At 32.2% G+C, this 18,606-nt stretch overlaps 2 protein-coding genes across 5 annotated transcripts in view; both read left to right on the top strand.

Annotated features, from left to right (window-relative positions):
* LOC143229643 (uncharacterized) overlaps positions 1 to 1,592 on the top strand; it is a 75,241-nt gene extending 73,649 nt beyond the window's left edge. For 3 of the 4 annotated variants that reach the window (XM_076462251.1, XM_076462252.1, XM_076462253.1), the window contains exon 7: positions 1,099 to 1,592. In XM_076462251.1, coding sequence (XP_076318366.1) covers positions 1,099 to 1,508 — 410 coding nt within the window. In that variant the 3' untranslated portion in view covers positions 1,509 to 1,592. The remainder of the gene's footprint in view (positions 1 to 1,098) is intronic. The other variant, XM_076462254.1, reaches the window with a different exon arrangement.
* LOC143229642 (uncharacterized) overlaps positions 1,232 to 18,606 on the top strand; it is a 36,637-nt gene continuing 19,262 nt past the window's right edge. The window contains exons 1-3 of the mRNA XM_076462250.1: positions 1,232 to 2,727; positions 5,317 to 5,485; positions 14,454 to 15,979. Of these exons, the coding sequence (XP_076318365.1) occupies positions 1,697 to 2,727; positions 5,317 to 5,485; positions 14,454 to 15,979 (2,726 nt within the window). The 5' untranslated portion in view covers positions 1,232 to 1,696. The remainder of the gene's footprint in view (positions 2,728 to 5,316; positions 5,486 to 14,453; positions 15,980 to 18,606) is intronic.

The following is an 18,606-nucleotide window of genomic DNA, read 5'->3' as shown; positions in this document are numbered from 1 at the left end:
CTATATTAAAAGACAGAAGTATTAAACTTAAAGAACTTTAAATGCATACAAAGAGGTTATATATTGGTCATGTAGTCTGAGCTGTATTAAAAGAGTTAGTATGAACCAAGGGATCTGGAGGATAAAGATATACCCTGTTGAGAAGAATGTCTTTTAGGTTTAGTCTTTAGTTTAGTTTTAAATATTTATGGTTCAAGGTTTTAGCATATCTTTGATGCTGCCAAGGTTATTACCTTTTTGCCCTATAACCTGTATTTTTTGTCAAGTCTTAAGTCATCCTGTTTCCCACCTTTTCAGTATAGATATTCTGGTTGTCAGTATTTCAGAGGTAAGTCTACCTGATTTGAATTTTCCATTTTTAAAGTTAATTCCAAACAGGTATTTCTGAAATATGTCCTCACCCATATCTCCACAACCAGGTAATCCATAATTTTTCATCATTACTTGCAACTGAGAAGTCTGAATTTTAGCATAAGTCAAGTTTACATGTGCAGTAAATAACATGGTTCTTTTTTTTTTTTCATGTATCAAGGACAGTTATGTTTTTTGCTTAACAGCAAACATGTTTCTGTGATTACAAAAACTGCATTTGAAGTAAAATGTTCTCTTTTTTTAGTAATATAGATACATGTCAATCTTGTCAAAATCTAGCAATCATTTACAAACATAAAATGGACTGAGCAGGGAGTAGCAATGCTAAAAAATTAACAAAACAAATTACCTTTAAAACTTCTACTCTTCATCCAAACAAGCTCTAAGTATAAACTAAGCATTTTGGGAAGGTTGTAAAAGAAAATAATGATTAGTTTAAGTTCCTTTAAGTTTTTTTGTATGAGCAGTATAGACAATGTGCAAAATATATATTCTCATTTTTATTACATTTTCAAGTTTTGAACATTTCTAAATTTGTCAAGGCAGATAAAATTTTGTTTTCTTTAAAAAATATTTTTCAATGTGGTTACGATTTTCAAAGTAGAATTAATATGTGCTTATTCATTGACGTAGAGCTTCCTAAAATGTTTCTTTATATCAATAATGCTGGTGTTAGGCCCAGAGAATATTTACAGTAATCATATGTGTTTGTTATGCTTTTTTCAGTGGATAAACATCCCAGTTTTTGTCTTCCTTTGGAATGCTTCATATTTTCTAAATATTCTGTTTATCATGAGCCTTTAGAGATCCACAGATTTGCCAGTATAAAATATAAAACATTAGAAACTATTTCTCCTACTTCTACACCTACTAAGAGGAAAAAGGTGTCCAGCTCTGTAATTCCAGAAACTAAAATGCCAGTACCCACAGCAACAGAAACACAAAAGAAAGACTTGGATGGTATTGTGACACCTAAGATAGAAAAAAAGTGTGCTCCAAAAACCAAGCCAACACCCAACGAAACAGGCACAGGAGAAAAACAATTGAATATTACTATAACACATAAAAGAAAAAAAAATGTGTTCCAAAAATCAAACCAGCACCTAAAGGAACAGGCACACCAAAAGAACAACTGAATAGTATCATAACGCCTGAAAGAGAAAAAAAATGTGTTCCAAAAATTGAACCTACAGTTACAACAACAGTTACAACTAAAAGAAGTTTGGATAATATTGTATCTAAAGAAGAAAGCACACACTGTCCAAAAACTAAGTATAGAGCCATAGAAAGAAGCCCAGAAAAGAAGATATTGAAAGGTGTTATAATGCCTAAAGAAGAAAAAAGATGTGGTCCAAGAATTAAGTATACATCAGTAGTGCCAAGAGACACATCAATAAAACTCTCAGATAGCATTCTTAAACCTAAAAGAGAAACAAAATGTGGTCCAAAAATAAAGTTTACACCCATAAGACTTAAAGAAGGTAAATCGTCACCACAGATTCAATATTTTTTGCAGTCCGTCATAAAAATCCCCAAAATCTGTATCAGGAAATTGGATTCAGAAGATAGTGTGCAAGCAGAAGATAAGCAGATCAGTGCAAGCAAGGATGTACAGGATGAAGATATGATGCAGATCAGTGCAAACAAAAGTACATGGGGTGAAGCTGCAAAGGTTAATGGAAACAAAAGTATACAGGATGAAGATATGATGCAGATCAGTGCAAACAAAAGTACATGGGGTGAAGCTGCAAAGGTTAATGGAAACAAAAGTATACAGGATGAAGATATGATGCAGATCAGTGCTAACAAAAGTACATGGGATGAAGACATGATGCAGATCAGTGCTAACAAAAGTACATGGGATGAAGACATGATGCAGATCAGTGCTAACAAAAGTATGTGGGATGAAGATATGATGCAGATCAGTGCTAACAAAAGTATACGGGACGAAGCTGTGAAGGAGGTTAGTGTGTACAAAAGTATACAAGATGAAGCTAAGAAGCAGGTTAGTGCAAACAAAAGTTTGCAGGAAGAAATGAAGAAACAGATTAATGCAAACAAAGTAAAAAAGTCAAAATCTAGGAAGAAAATTATTTTGGAGAAAAATGAGCGTGTAAAACTTAAGAAGAAAAAGAAGAAGCAAACTTTTGAAGCTGCCAAGGAAGTTAGTGTATACAAAAGTATACAAGATAAAGCTAAGAAGCAGGTTAGTGCAAACAAAAATTTGCAGGAAGAAATGAAGAAACAGACTAATGCAAACAAAGTAAAAAAGCCAAAATCTAGGAAGAAAATTATTTCGGAGAAGAACAAGCGTGTAAAACGTAAGAAGAAAAAGAAGAAGCAAACTTTCTCTTTGTGAGTGTTATTTTTGATACTGTGTGTTATATAGCACTTGGTGATTAGTATGTACAAATAGACCTATAAGAACTTTACCCTTAAGTTTCTTCATTAATTCAATATTTTGTAAAATCAGTTCAGTTGAAAACAGTTTTTGCAATAATTTTCTCCTTTAATCTTTTTCCTGTAGGCTCAGTTAATTTTAAAATCTGGTAATCGTAATGTGACCATCAGTTTTCACACTATAACTTTTTTTTATATATATTTCTGTAAACTTTTGCAAGGATGCAGTAAACAAGTTTTTGTAGACAAAAAGATTAAGATTGTTTTAATTGAAGTCTTTTGCTAAAATTTGCCCATAAATATGTGGAGTCTACTGCTCAGAGTACAAAATGATTTTCACTTTAAGAGTAAAAATACTTTTCTTAATCTGAAAATTGTCAGATTTAATTTGTATAATGTTTAAAATCTTTTAAATAAATATCAAGTGTTTTATTTTTAAGTAAAAGTTTTACTTTTTTCACCCCCAGTTCTAAACAACTCTGGTTAATTTCACCAACCTTGTAGTGATCATAAAAAAAAAAGGGAAATATAAATTATAAAAATATAGATTATAATTCTTTGTCCTGAATATCTTAAAGCTCATAACAATGAACATGTATTTATGCTTAGTTTTATTGCTCTTTGACCCATGTCTTAATTAATAATCCTGGCAAACATGTCACTCAGGTTACTGTATTTCATTACATAATACATGAGTTGCTCATGAGCATAGCATTATTAGTTTCTTACATAATCTTACCTTGTTTAACCTAATAGATTTCTAATTTTTACATTTTAACTACTTTTATAATAATAAAAAATGAGGATAAATCATTTTCCTGTAACCTCATGTTTTTTTTTCTGTCAGTTGCCAATGAGATTTAAGCTTTTTTTTTTTTTATATTAATGGTACTAGTATACAAAAGAATTATTATTTATTTAAGTAACACACTTAAGAGCACAGAAAAATAATACTCACAAAACAGTGTCCTATAACTATCATAATTTTTGGGGCCTTCTAACAACCAAAGAGCCTTTAAATCTTACCTTAAACTTGTTGATCTTAAGACTGTAAGGAACAACTTCAAAGTGAAGCTCACCAGTGGCACAGTGATATGTCTGTAGACTTAAAATGCTAGAAATTGGATTTTGATATCTGTGGTGGACAGAGCACTGCAAGCTCAGTGTGTAACTTTGTGCTTAAGTACAAAAACAATATTCTAATTGAAAATAAAATAGACAGTTCTTTGTACTAAAAAAATATAATGTTATTTAGCAGATTAAAAACTGAGAACTATTAACAATTATGAACAAGATGGTGTGATAGGTGGGTGCTGGCAACCTGGGGATCAAAGTAATGCATTTCCACATTCCTGAAGAATTTAACTCTGCTTGAGAAATTTCATCTTTTAAGCTGACTTTTGCCCCACATTGGTACGTCTAAAGACTTGTACTGTTAGAAACCAGTTATCAATATCTGTGGTGGGCAGAGCACAGATAGCTCTTTGTGTAACTTTATGTTTAAGTACAACAAGGTGACTTCCCCACTCGTGAATGCATAATCCTTTCCATATTTCCTTTTGTTATGACCAATGAAAGTGAACATGTTGCATAGATTAAATAAAAAAAAAACATTCATAAGGAAATCCAACTTTGTATGAAGGAATCCCCATCACATCATACATGCTCACCCTTTCAGCTGTGAGGGTGTTATATTGTGACAGTTAGTCCCACTATTCGTTGGTAAAAAGTACCCCAAGACTTGGCAGTGGGTGGTGATGACTAGCTGCCTTTCCTCTAGTCTCACACTGCAAAATTAGAGATGGCTAGCACAGATAGTTCTAGAGTAGCTTTGCACAAAATTCAGAAACAAACAAACCCTTGAGTGAATGTAATTTTATTTCATTATTTTTATCCCTACAGGTGTGTCTGATTTTCTAGTTTATGACTTCATAAACAAATAAGACTGAAGGCTATAAAAATCATGCTTTGCGTGAGTAATATCTTTTTTTAGCATGACTGACTTACATCAAATTCTGTAACTTTCAGAGGAGTAATAAATAAATTATTAAAGAAGAGGTAAGACATGGCAAACAGGTGTTACAATTCTCATACCAAGTTAGATTGAGGATTTTAAAAATATTTCCTTATAAAATTAAGAACTCAAAACTTGTATTAAAATGTGATTCAGTTACTATGATCCACCACTGGGACAGAGTCAGTTTTCAGATTTACAATGCTAAAATCAGAGGTTCAGTTCCCCTTGGTGGTTGCAGCAGGTAGCTCAGTGTGGCTTTGCTATTAATAAAAACACATACACACACTATTGCTATGTTTTAGTTCCAGATTTGTTCACATACAGTGAGTGTAAATTAGTTTAATTAAATTGAATATAATTCTCCAATAAGCAATCATGTGCACACTTTGACCAACTCAAAGTGAGAAGGTTAAAGAGTTTAAATTATGACATTTTTAACTCTTTCATGCAAGAGGACCTGAGTGACATGATTTGCCTTTGGTTACACATACTGACCAGTTGACAAAGGTAATGCTTTTTATGTTCAGGCTATCCAAGATCAAAGCTGGTTCATCTAAGGCCATTCTGTGTTCTCTACACTGTGTGGATCGGAACTTTGAGCTCCCCTCACTTCACTGTGGAATATGCCTTTGCCTGTTTCATCCAGAGTGTGTTGGTATTCCTCCTTCAAGCCACCCTTCCACTTTTATATGTCAGGTGACTATTTATTCACAGTTGCACTTTCTTTCAATTTACCTGTGTAAGAAGGAGATAGCCATGTTTTTTTTGTTGTTAATGGTATAACACATGAACATTGTTTACCTAACTGCTTAAAGATGCTGAAAAATGTAACACTATATATACATACTTTAATAAAATTAATTTTTAAATTTTTTCTGATGAAGTAAAACGTTAAGGTGGGCAGGATTCAAATATTTGTGTCACCTGATAATTTGCTTTTGTGAACTAGTCTATCATGTTCAAAGTTGCACACTCAGTTTTTACTTTATTGATTCTCAAGGTTGTGTTCAACCAGACACTTGAGCTGTGGTAATTAGCTTGTAAGAATCTACATCTTCTCATTTTCTATTGAATTTCTTGATGTCAAGTAATTTAACCAATGATATTTTGAAGGTGATCCATATTTTCTGAAAATATGTAAACAGATCAAATGGGAATTGTACATGTGACTCTGTCACCTGAGCAGGTATATTAACAATTTCTGTTTTTTAATACTATAAATATTGATTTTCTCTTGAGTTGATTTTGGGGGACATGATTTCGCAGTACTCTTGATCAGCTTACTGGAAAAGTTCATTGCTATTTGCCTAAAGTACTTTGTTCAGTTGGTTTCAGTGTATTTCAATACCATTATAACATTTATCAAATTTTAGCTCATAAGAAATAGAATAACTGTAATTTTATGTACTCTCATTAGAGAACATTTAAATGATAGTTAGTAATTTAAGAGTTCCATGGCATCTTTAATTTTACATTTTACCAAACAAATATCTCTAGTTTTCCTCTGTATTTGAAGTGTAACTTTTACTGAGCAGTTCTTGAGCTAACTCAATTTTAGATAACAGAGCTAGATTTAGGTTAGCTGTGCTATTCACTTCATTTTTCAAAAGTTATTTTTGATCCTAGACTTTCCTTCAAATAAGAGGCTGCAATGTTCACCTAACTACTCTCAGGGTTTTAGTTGAGACTTAATAACTCCATTAACAGTGAGATCTTATAAGTGCAATAACATAAAGTGATCAGTACTTCCTCATGGCATCTCATTGTAGACAATAGGCATTTCGTATACTGAAGTGTGTTATAAGGGTTGGAAGAGTCACATTTCCTACCACCTAGTCTGCTTCTCGGTGCATTAAAATATCCATCTGCTGACTCATAACATCTGCAGTAGCCTGCTTCAGTGTTAACACATCAGCTTTGTTGGTTTGTATTGTAACTCATGAATAGTGTTGCAATAACAGTTTCTAACTTTTATTGTTATTATAACTTTTTGCTTTATTACTTGCTGGAGTCTCTGAACCTGCCAGTGAAAAGGTCCCTGTTTGAATGCTAATGCATTTTATGAGAGATCGAATTGATTGTGGGCAACTTTTATCATTACTCACCATTGCCTTCTAAACTCTCTGTAGTTCACAGAAATCAAGGAGTCATTGGCCTTATTCATAACAATGATTATTGTAGAAAACTAGGAAGAAATATAGGGCTCAAGAAATCCTTGTATATATAACATTCTAGTAAAAAAAAAAGAACCATAAAATAGATGGAAATGAATAGCTTTTGATCTTTATACTCCTGTTGGTATGATATAGCTAAGAGTCCTGGCATCATCCATCTTTAACTTTTTACTGATTGATCAAATAATTCTTTTACATTGCATTGTACAATTTTGTATTCTTTTTTTGTTTTGAAGTTGCACAGATGTTCCCATATGGAAACATAACATTTACAATACTGCAAAACAGTAATGAACCTTTGCAATTAAAACGTTTTTTATTAAATGTTGAAGGCATGAAATAATCCCTTATGAATATTTATTCACTAGAAAATGTAACTTGTAAATGTTTTATTTGGATGCTTTGATATTAAATTTTATATGGTGAATAATACAAAAATTGCAACTTTCTCAACAACTGTACAATTACATTTAAATTAATTAAATCTGACTAAAACTGATTTTTGGATTTCTTAACTCTTCTGCATTGAAATGCATGAAATAAAATATTTATAAAATAAAGCAAGTTTGAATTTACATTTAGATTTTACAGTACTTCAATGCATAAATATTAAGTGATAAAAAGTTTAGAGTTACAATGAAGTGAAACCTAAGATTTTTGAATTTAAGGACTAATAATTTGGTTGCTTTGTAATTCTGTATTTATCGATAGGGTTAACCTCCCCCTCAATTCAGACTTGACGAATTACTCTGACCTTATGACCTCAAAGTCTCCATAAATTCTGATGTGTTACTTACCTCCTCTCACAATATTAGGTATTTTTATTTATTGCTGCTCTCTGCATGCAAACTTATTCCATACACATGCCACAAGCTCTCCTTCATTGGAATCACATGATGCATTAAACTCCCTCTTTTGTTTGTTTATTGAGGCGTGCTCAACTTTGTTTTTCTTATGAAGTAATTATTTTTAACGTAATTTATTTAGCTGGATTGTTATTATTTTAATAACTTTTCCAACCATTTGGGTTTTCTTCTCTTCCTCTGATATTTGGGTTTTTGCTGATCCATTGGCCTCACATTTACTTGAAGTAGATTGGCAAGTCCTCCTCCTGCAAGGACTTCAGATTATTTCACTTTTCCTTAACATCATGCTGTAGTTTCAGATCAACAGTTGTTGGGTTACTTTTTATCTATTTGAGGAGTGGCTGCCAAGTCATATATCTTATCTTACAATTGTCCAAATCCTTGCTTGCTTCTTACCATTACTAAATTTTTATGGTGTCCTTTTTACAGACACCTCCATCTGAGGCTCTCCACAGAAATCATGTGGGGTTTCTGGAGATACCCTTGTCCTTTTCTTGTCCACTTCATCCTGTATCTTGACATTAGCTCTAGCATTTCTTACATGGTTTCTTGTTGTTAGATCCTTATAGATTGTGTTACCGTATAGGCTTTAGTCCATTTACCCTTGACTTCCCTTGGGGACTTGTGTATAGCTCCAACTGTGGGACGTTATATATATTGATACTCTACCAGATATTCACACTTCATTTATTTTTTAAATTTGACTGTTAGCTGCTTTTAACTTGATTTCTTTTCTTTTTCAAAAACTGTCTGGCTGTGATAAGTAGCTTTTGGCATATTCTGAGGCTTTCCAAATGCTGATGTAAAGCAATAAAACTAAATGGACCAATATTTGAAAAGACTATCACCTATGGCTGTAGGAATAGATATAGTATATAAGTGTCTGATATAGCATCCAGACATTCTAGAATGAAAAAGGTAATATGTATTTATTTTTTGTCTTTTAATTTTACTCTATATTGCTGATTTAGCTAGTTAGTGCTAGGGTAAAGAAGATAATAGACAAAGTATATATTTTTCAAAAACATTTAAATCATCTGTGAGATTCTAGAGGTTTTGCAAATGCAATGTGGAAACTGTTAACAGAAAATAAGTATTTCTGTGCTTCACCTGAAAATTATCTTACACTTAGTTTAATCAGAGTTTAAAGTAGACTAACAGTAAATTAACAGGCATATCGTTAATAAAAATGATTGATTTAAAACTCTATTTGCTAAATACAAGGTACTTATAATGTTTACTAAACCTCTACCAAATTTCATGTAAGTACATTAAGTAAATTCATAATTACAGTGACCATCAGTTTTCCAATATGGAGTATTAGTCCAGTGAACTAATACTATGCATGTAGGGTTAAAACATCTGCTTAGTTAGTAGAATTGTCGGTTTGAACCTACCTGCCACAAATCCACTTCAGAATACATTCTGATTTCAAAGAATTTTCTGTCACTATTTTTATATTTATGGTTAAAAAAAAATGTTTATACAGGGTGTTTGGAAAGTCACTGTGCAGTTTTGTAATCATATTTTATCCAGTCTATTTCAAGCCAGCAAATGATAGCAGTTTTTAGAAACAAAATAAGAAGGATCCAGGCTTGTATTTATGCCAATGGGCATCACTTTCAACATTGTTTATAATTGTCATTCATATTTACCTCCTGTATATTGAAACATGCCTGTTAATAAATATGTAAGTGCACAGCGACTTTCCGAACACCCTGTATATCTAATTCATAAACTGAAGAAAAATGTCCACATCTCAAGCTTTAATTCTTTAGCAGAAACTTAATTATTCTCCATTACTTAGTTTTTGTTACATCTTATATCTGATAGCATTCATAAAGCTACAGGTGCAAATAGCCATGTTATTTTGCACTCCCAAACTCTAAACAACTGATCAAATAACCATAAGCTACTCTTTATCCCTTAATCAATTAATCATTTGGCTGATTACTCAATTACATTTCAACTAATTAGTCATTCTCATAAGATGAGAAAAAAAATTTATAATTCTCCCAATTGGATTTCAGTAGTCACAGTGGGCAGAGCACAAACAGCCGATTGTATAGTTTTGTGCTTAACAACAAATATATGACAGTGTTTCTGTTACTTAGATGTTTGGAAAAATTTGAAGTCACAATAATTAAAACACCTGATTTTGATAGGTTGGTTATTTTTTGAGTATTGACACTAATTAATTTAGTTGAACAAACTGGAATTAATTTCAGATAATAGAGAAAAATCATAATAATAGTATTTTGATAACTGGATAGGTAGGATGATCAGAAACACTCGTTGATTATTTTCATGGCACTGATTGATTTAAACATAATTTTGATTCATAAGTCATTTTATTTAGTAACAATGTATGCTCATAGATAATCATATTTGTTGCCTAGCTCAAATTTTCAGTGTACTAATCTAAACAGATTACTATTGGTTTGATATTTATAGACCTATAATAAACAATTATTTTCTACTGTTTTGATGTTTAATCTAATATTATTATTACAAATCTGGAAGTTTCTTTAAATAACAGCAAAATTTATTCATATAAGTGATTTTTTAAATATTTGTAGGCATAATTAATGTTTGTCTATTCTTATACACATTTTGCAGTATAGCAGTTTTGAAAAGAACATAAAAGCACAGTAATGTGTATGTTAGTTTAAAAGCCCTGATGTATTCCATTTTACCAGTTTAGACCTAAACATAGAATCAAGACTTTTGTACACATGTTTGTACATTGAAATGTTTGGTGTCATTTCAATTCCTGAGTATTTCATGTGATGCCGTTCTAACTGCAATCACAATTGAAGCTACTTTAGATAAGTTATAACACAAAATGGTGTTTCTGCACAAAGAAACAGTTTGTTCTGTGCTTCACAGAATTCTAACACATCTGTTATGTGAGCTCTACTAACTAGTGTAACTAAGTGATGGCATAAGCAGATAAGGGACAGGATCTGTATGTTATAACAGAAGACTGGACAACCTGATGTACTTGAAGATTCTGTCACCAAATTTACTGATATTTTCTCAGCATCACTTAGAAAAATCTAAAAGGTGGACTTTTGGTACATGATGCACTGGTTTTTTTTTCCTGCACATAAGATTCAAACTATGAAATAGTAGCTGAAAGAGAACTGCAAAGCTAAACTTGAAACAAGTGCCATGCCTGTTTAGTAGGCAAATTCTGATGACACCATTCTTAAAGCAATGTCTATTGAGACGGCTTATACTTTCAAGTTGGAACAATCAATAAAGATACATGACAAGTTGGAGAAGATGAGAAGTCACCTATCACTTGGGAAAGAGCTGAGCAATTAGTGGAATTTGCTAATTAATTAATTATCTGGCTCAACAATTAATAACATTCAAATAATCAACTATTCTCACAGGAGACTAATAATTCCTATTTTCATATAGTTTACTTGTAAAAGTAAAGCTGTTACTTGGGATTGGCAGAAAAACTAAAAGAAATTGACAGTTACATTGTTTACAGGCAAAACTTCTTGGAACTGTAGGAAAGTGAAAATCTGAACATTTTGTAAAATATGTGTTCTTGATTTACACTAAATGAATAAATAAATCTTCTCAACTACCTTTTTTAAAGACAATATTAAATCTGTAGATGCTTTTTTGATTTCAGCCATAATGTCTGCATCATTTGTATATGCAACTAGGTTTGTAATTTGATACTTCCTGATACATATGTAGAATTTCTCTTGCTACTTTCTCTATTGTTATATTGAAGAACAGTGGTAACAGGAGGCTTACCTACCATAGGTCACTCACTCGCCAACATGAAAAGAGTTTGTTAAACGTTTTTCATCCAAACCAAACACTAACTACCCTCATAACAAACTTTAACCATTTTTGTTAATTTATTTGGAATTCCAAACTCTTTCACTCTCTTCCTCAAAGTTGGCTAATATGTAAATGGTCATAGGCTTGCATAAGTGATACTTTGACAAACATAATGAGCTAAGTGGTACTACATTTATTGGTTATTATACATTAGTCATTGAATATCATTGTTATGTACTGATATCTTGAGAGACTTTTACTCAAAAATTGCAGATGCTAGTATAATTCCTGTCAAAAAAGAAAGTAAAGAAAAGGATGCTTTAAAAAATAAAGTTTCAAATTTTTTAGTGTTGGTTAAACAAGATTATGAAATTTATACAAAAGTATGACAAAGTAATGTGCATTAAAGAATTTACTAAAATTTATATAGAACTGAAAATTGGGTTTTGATGCCCATAGTGAGTAAAGCAAACATAGCCCATTGTGTAGCCTTGCGCTTAACAAGATAAACAATTGGCTAAAATCAACATAATAAATGAAAAAAAATTAAAATTACTTATTACGCATTTTAGTATTAATTTACTACCTGTTATTTGGAAAATGTTATTTAGTTCTAGCCAGGGTATATGGAATTGACAGAAAATAAAATCAGTACATGAAAAAAAAGTAGAGTCTTTGGAATTTTGGAAAGAACATAAAAAGAAATGCATATAAAAAATTTAGTTATATCAATAATAACCAAAGCTATTATAACATTCCAAATCAAACCATTATTTAATGATAAAAATGCATGTATTAAATAATCATTGAATAAATATTTACTGATATTAATGAACTTGAAGATACGAATTTAAAATTGAACTGTGTATATCTGAGGTAAAATTTTCCTGTTATTAAAAATTTAAGTTATTGTAAATATGTTAATGTTTGTATGAAACCTTGCATATTAAACATATAGTTATTAATGTATTTATTTATTATAGTTTATTAAAGTTAGCTTAATTTCCTAAACCAATCATGAACCTCAGTCAAGTAAATCATGAAGGTTTACTGCCTGCTGTAAAATGTTTCTTAATGTTTCAATAAAGATTTTTGATTCAGTATTCATCATGGTGGTGACTTTTTACCTGGCATAATTTCAAGTTAATTCCTGTCAAAGTAACATTGTGTGGAAAGTTTTATTAGAAAATTTGTTAACACAAGTAACAGGTGAAAATATTGGTAATTGTTGAAACGTATGGTTATCTTGGTATTTTTGAAAGTGAATGTAAAAACTTTGAAGTTTGGAGCCATTTTTTTCCAGGTTTGATTTAGTTACTATAAACATTTTATTTCTGAGTTTTATGATAGTTATATAACAATCACATACAGTTTATATCATAAGTAATTGTGGAATATATTTTTATAACATTTCTCTATATGATATAATGTGCAATGCTTAAAATAGTATGTATGTTCTTTTTTGTTTTGTTATCTTAATAAAATGATTGATACTTTGCAAGTTTTAATACTAAATTAATTAATTGTTATTGTTTATTGAAAATCAGTTAATACATTTACATTAGTAATTTATCACATAGTTTAAAGGTTGATATGACAGAAAAGATCACTTTTCCCAAAGTTTCTCTAGTAATCAGACACTTGTTGGTTTAAGACATGTAGATGTCTGCTACAACTACTGATGCTGAAATTCAGGAAAGTAAGAGGTTTGGTGTTAAAATGTAATGCACATACAAAGTGTAAAAAAAGTGAACTAGCACTAAATAAAACATTTATGTGAATCATACAATGATGTCAAACCTTAATTTTAAATTGTGTTCACTATTAAAGAATAACAATTGTGCAATTGTGAATTAGAAACAAAATAATGTAAAAGCCAAAAACACTTATTTATCCCAAAAGTAGCCCAACATTTTGTGGTGGTTACTGCTAGCCAGTTATCTTTCCTTTAGTATAATTGGAAATATTAATTTCAATTAGTTAATTATTTTTCTGAGAGTTAAAACTAATGATTAATATGAATAAACTTTAGTTAACAGAAAATAATAATGAGAAATTATAAGTGGTGATATTTCAATTACTTTAATAGTTAGAATAATTTTTAGAGTGGTAGTTGAAAACATTTATATTGATTAATTGATTATTTTACTTGGTGTTGATTAATACTCATATTTAATTAAATGCCCTGCTCTGCTTAGGAATATGCATAACATTCATCATTAGTGAGTAACTGGTGTACTGTTTTATGACCAAAGATCTGCAGTCTCTTTCTTCCTACAGTTGTGATTGAATGATGATATTAATATGTGTTTCTAGCAATGCAAAATAAATTATGAAAGAAACAACACAAAACAAGTACAAAATTGTTTTGTGGCAAACTTAGAGTTGCAGGATTCAACAAGTTTTATCTACTTAGTTTTACTTTAATGAATGTTTTCTTTAAAGTATTATATTTTGGCTTTTGCTTCAGGAGTTATTTTCAAGGTAACTTATAAAGATAAAAAAATTCTCACTATAATAATAAAAACACAAACTATGTACAGTAATATTTAGTTTGTGATTGATATTTCAGCAGTTATAAGCAAAGTATAGATTTTTCAATGCTCCATTCATTTTTTACAATAGCTCTTTTTCAACATATTCTTTGTAGAAGATATTTTTGAACCACTCAGTAAAACAAAGTTGAACTTTTGTACTTCCAAAAAGATTTCTTTTTTGTATTTTCAAAAATAATTTGATATATGTTCACTTAGTGTTAGCTTTTTAGTCAAAAAGCAAAATCATCTACAGAAAGTAATACATATTTTCTTGTAGTTTTGCAGGAAAAATGTTAAAAGAAAAGTATTGTTACTACCACCTGGTGTTTGCCCTTTGATGCCTCAAGAATTTCATATCTTGAATCAAACCAACCCATTGTATAATGGAAGAGCTGAGGAAGAAACATTGATGCCTGCTGAGACTAATATAAGGCCAAACACAACTATTCCTCCTGTTCCAGAAGTAGTGCTTACTAAAGAGCCTTCTGTTAAAGAAGGAAGCATCGGAAACAACACCCCAAAAGCATCTGGACCACTCAAGACATCGCTTGCTGCTATAAGCAATTTAGAACATCAAACTATCTCTCCATTTCCCAGTGCCCCGTTAAGGCATAATTTATCACAGACACAAAACTTGATATCTAGGAATTCTCTTGGAGGTGATAATATGGGACAAATTTCAAATGCTTCTTCTGCTTCCAGTAGTAATGAGGTTCCTAATTCTGTTGTTCAAAATATGCTTTATAGCCCTGTAAACACTCAAACTTCTTTTTGTAGACCAGCATCTTCTCCAGTCAGTCAGTCTCCATCACATGTCATTGGTAGTGTTTCTGGTGCAGTAGTAACCTCTCTTCCACTTTCATCAAGTTCTACTCCTCATCTGTTACAAGCACTTTCAACCCCACCTCTTTCTAGAGCAGGCAATGGACCTATTGCTCATGCTGGTAAATCCCAACCAATTCAAAGAACCCATAAAAATCTACTTTTACCAGCTTACAGAACAGTTGCAAATACACCTTTGTTACCAGATGGGTTCCTTGCTACTAGCCCTGCAGGCAGACCTGCAACTGAGATTAGTAATTCATCTCTACCCATTTGCTCTGCTTCCTCAGAGCTGCAGCCAGTAACAAATTTAGTCATGTGTTCTTCAGGCAGTAACATCTGTTTGACTTCAACTATGCCTGTAGTATCTTCTTTAGACACAGCAGTTCTGCCTCAGGTTCTCACCGTGAGGCCATTTGTGTGTTCCACCTTCCCTTTTGCTTCAAATAGTTCTACATTCAAGGTAAAAATTCAGAAATCTAATCCTTTTCAGGCATATAATGTTGTCCTTTCTGAGAGAATGTGTGGAAGTAACATAAAGACAACTGGTACCACATCAACAACAGTGACAGACAATGTCAGTTTTACAGTGTCTGAATCAGTAGCTGTTGAAAAAAAGACAATATCTTCTCATACAAAAGAGGTGTCGCAAGCAACTATCCCATTTGTGAGTAGCCAGATAGAAACAATTTCACCATTACCTAAAGAAGAATCAATGGTTTTAGAAAATGAAACATCTAGTGTGCAAACAGAGTTTGATAAACAAAGTGTGCAATCAGAAATTGAGCTAAAAGAGGTTAAAGTTACTCTTGTAAAACTTCCAGAAGTCATGTTCAATTATTCTGTGAAAAGTCAGGCTTCTAAAGAAAATCTAAAAATTCAAATACCAAATCCATTGTTATGTCATATTAATCGACTGGTTGGAGGTTTTGATTGTATAAATGATATTTTCCAATATTTGGGAGTAATGGATCTTCTCAGGTGAGTACTTTTTAAGAACATTGTAAGACTTTTTTAGGTATTTCACATTTGACTAATGTTTTGTGTGTGTTCTTGTGCATACTTGGGTGTGTGTATAGATCTCATAATCTTTCATTGCATACCAAAAATGTTATAACTTAAAAAAAAGAAAATTAGATTTCTAACTGTTTTTTTTAACTACATCTAACTACATGCTTATTCTGATGTTAATCATGAAAATAGATATTGCATATAACTTAATTGAAATTTCCCAATGCTTTTTTAATAATCAATGTATATGTATAATTTTTCCTTTAATGCAAATTAAACCATAAATGTGATTAACTTATTTTATTATACAGTATCCCAGAAATCTGGACCGATAAATGAAATAGGCATTATATTCTTAAAGTTAAAGAAACACATTTTTAATGTTAGTTGTACATATTTCAGGAAAGAAAATACCCTGATGGCACAGCATACCAAGAATTGATGTGTGTGTAGTTGCTAATGGCATGCAAATTAAATAATAAATAAATTAAAAAAACACTATTTTACCCTATGGATCTAGATGTTAGGGACACCCTATATACATATATAACCATGGGAAGTTAGATATATTAAAATGATTTTGGTGTTTCACAATGTTGTTGCAGTATATGTTATGCAATATTTGAAGACAGCATGTCTTGACAGTAGTTTTCACTTTAGTTTATGTGGCAAAAGACTTTAGGTTGAGGCTGTTATGTGCACAGTATACCACTTCTCTCTGAAGGCTTTCCATAACCCATCTGGCTTATGAGGATAACAGTTTCCCAACACCAATTTCAACTGTCTGATCCCACAGAAATCCATCGACATTGCATCTGTTCACTTGATTTTAATGTCTTCATGTGGAAGAGTATGGATACCCATTTCATTCTTCAGATTCTTGAAGTATGCTGTGTTTGATTAGATATGTTGTAGAAGCAACACGCATGCACATACATTGTTCATTTTTCCAGATGGAATTCATTCTTAATTATGTTGCTTGAGATACATAAATGGCTTTTGCCACTGAACCATGTGGATTTTCACCTGTTATATTATTCTGTTTCATGGTTATCATTGTTGGAGAACATATTGCAGGCCTTTTTCTCATTGGTTCTGGTATTTCATGTTGATTCATATTCCTTTTTTCTTTCATTGCTATTAAGTGCATGGGCAATCCCCAACTTAGAATTTCTAAGTTCCTGATCTGAATACATGCTTATGACCTAAATTTATTACCCCTATGTGTAGATTTCTGTAAGTAGTGAGGGAACCCTCCAGAGGAGGTCTGTTCTTTCAGTTTACTTCCTCTGGGATCTAAACATCCACCTATGTGTTTGCCATGTGTGGCAACCCGTGAAGGGGAGGAGAGGATCCTGGTGGTTCAGGGGTACAACCCTAACACACCACTTTGGTCTTTAATTTTTGTAGATGCGTGGCCTTGGAGTAAACTTCTTAGGGTCATTCAGCTAGTCCTCTTGGACTAGAGTCAGTCAGCTACCAGTGTTGGATGTTTTCGATGGGGGTTGTGGACATTGTATCTGATGCTGCTGTTTTGGTATAGTGCTCATAAAACCTTAGTGTTGCTGCAGTGTCCTTGTTTGACACTGTAGTGCATCTCCTCATAGGGCTCCATGGTGGGTGGGGTCAGTGGACACCAAAATATTCTTTCTTTATTATGGATCCCCCAAATGTAAACTTAAATAAAATAGTGAAAAAACAGTCCATAGGTAAACAACCATCACATCTTGAAGATTCTGAGCAGCAATCTTCAAAATCTGTAACACCTGTACCTCATTTTCTTGTGCTACATTCTCTTTCAGACAAAGCTTTAGGGTAGATGTCTCCTTTTTTTCATTCAGAAGGGACTAGAGGGACTTGCTGGCTCTCCAAAGCCAATCAGAAAGCTTCACTCTGGTAATATATTGGTGGAAACATCCACATCTCAACACAGTGAACTTCTCCTGCATTCAAAGGCAATTGGGGATATACGTATTGAGGTTATTGTTGAGAGAGATTTGAAGAACATCCTTTTATCAGAGATCCTTGCTGATTTATGCACCCAAGGAGTTTCTACAGTGAGGTCTATCTCCACTCACAAAGATGAAATTAGGATGCCGACCAGTATCCTAATTTTGACATTTATATCACCAGGTCCACCTGCCACCATCAAGGTAGGTTACCTTAATTGCTAAGAACAGCCATATATTCCAAACCCTATCAGGTGTTTCCAGTGTCAGTGGTACAGTCACTTGAAGATGTGTCGTGTATTCATTGTGGTGGCAAGGACCACGATGCCTGTGAGTGTGAAACATACCCTCATTGAATTAATTATAATGGATCTCATCCATCTTACTTTAGTTCTTGCCCTAAATGATTGGAAGAAAAAGAGGTACAGCTTTTGAAAACAATTCAAGACATTACTTATCCTGAGGCTTGAAAGTTACTGTCCACCACTTCACCTTGGACATATGCTGCTGCACTTTGTTCTACCACTACAGTGCTTCTGAAAGAATCGTACTCAAACCATGGTTAAGAAAGTTGAATCAATGTCAACATCCAGCTCTGTCCCTAACATTCATTCCAGCAAACCCCAAGATCGACTTCCTTTGGTTTCG

This window comes from Tachypleus tridentatus, chromosome 10 (genome assembly GCF_004210375.1).
Source record: "Tachypleus tridentatus isolate NWPU-2018 chromosome 10, ASM421037v1, whole genome shotgun sequence".
NCBI classification, from domain to species: Eukaryota; Metazoa; Arthropoda; class Merostomata; order Xiphosura; family Limulidae; genus Tachypleus; species Tachypleus tridentatus.
Note: the sequence above shows the minus strand (reverse complement) of the source record. Positions and strands in the feature narration are given on the sequence as shown.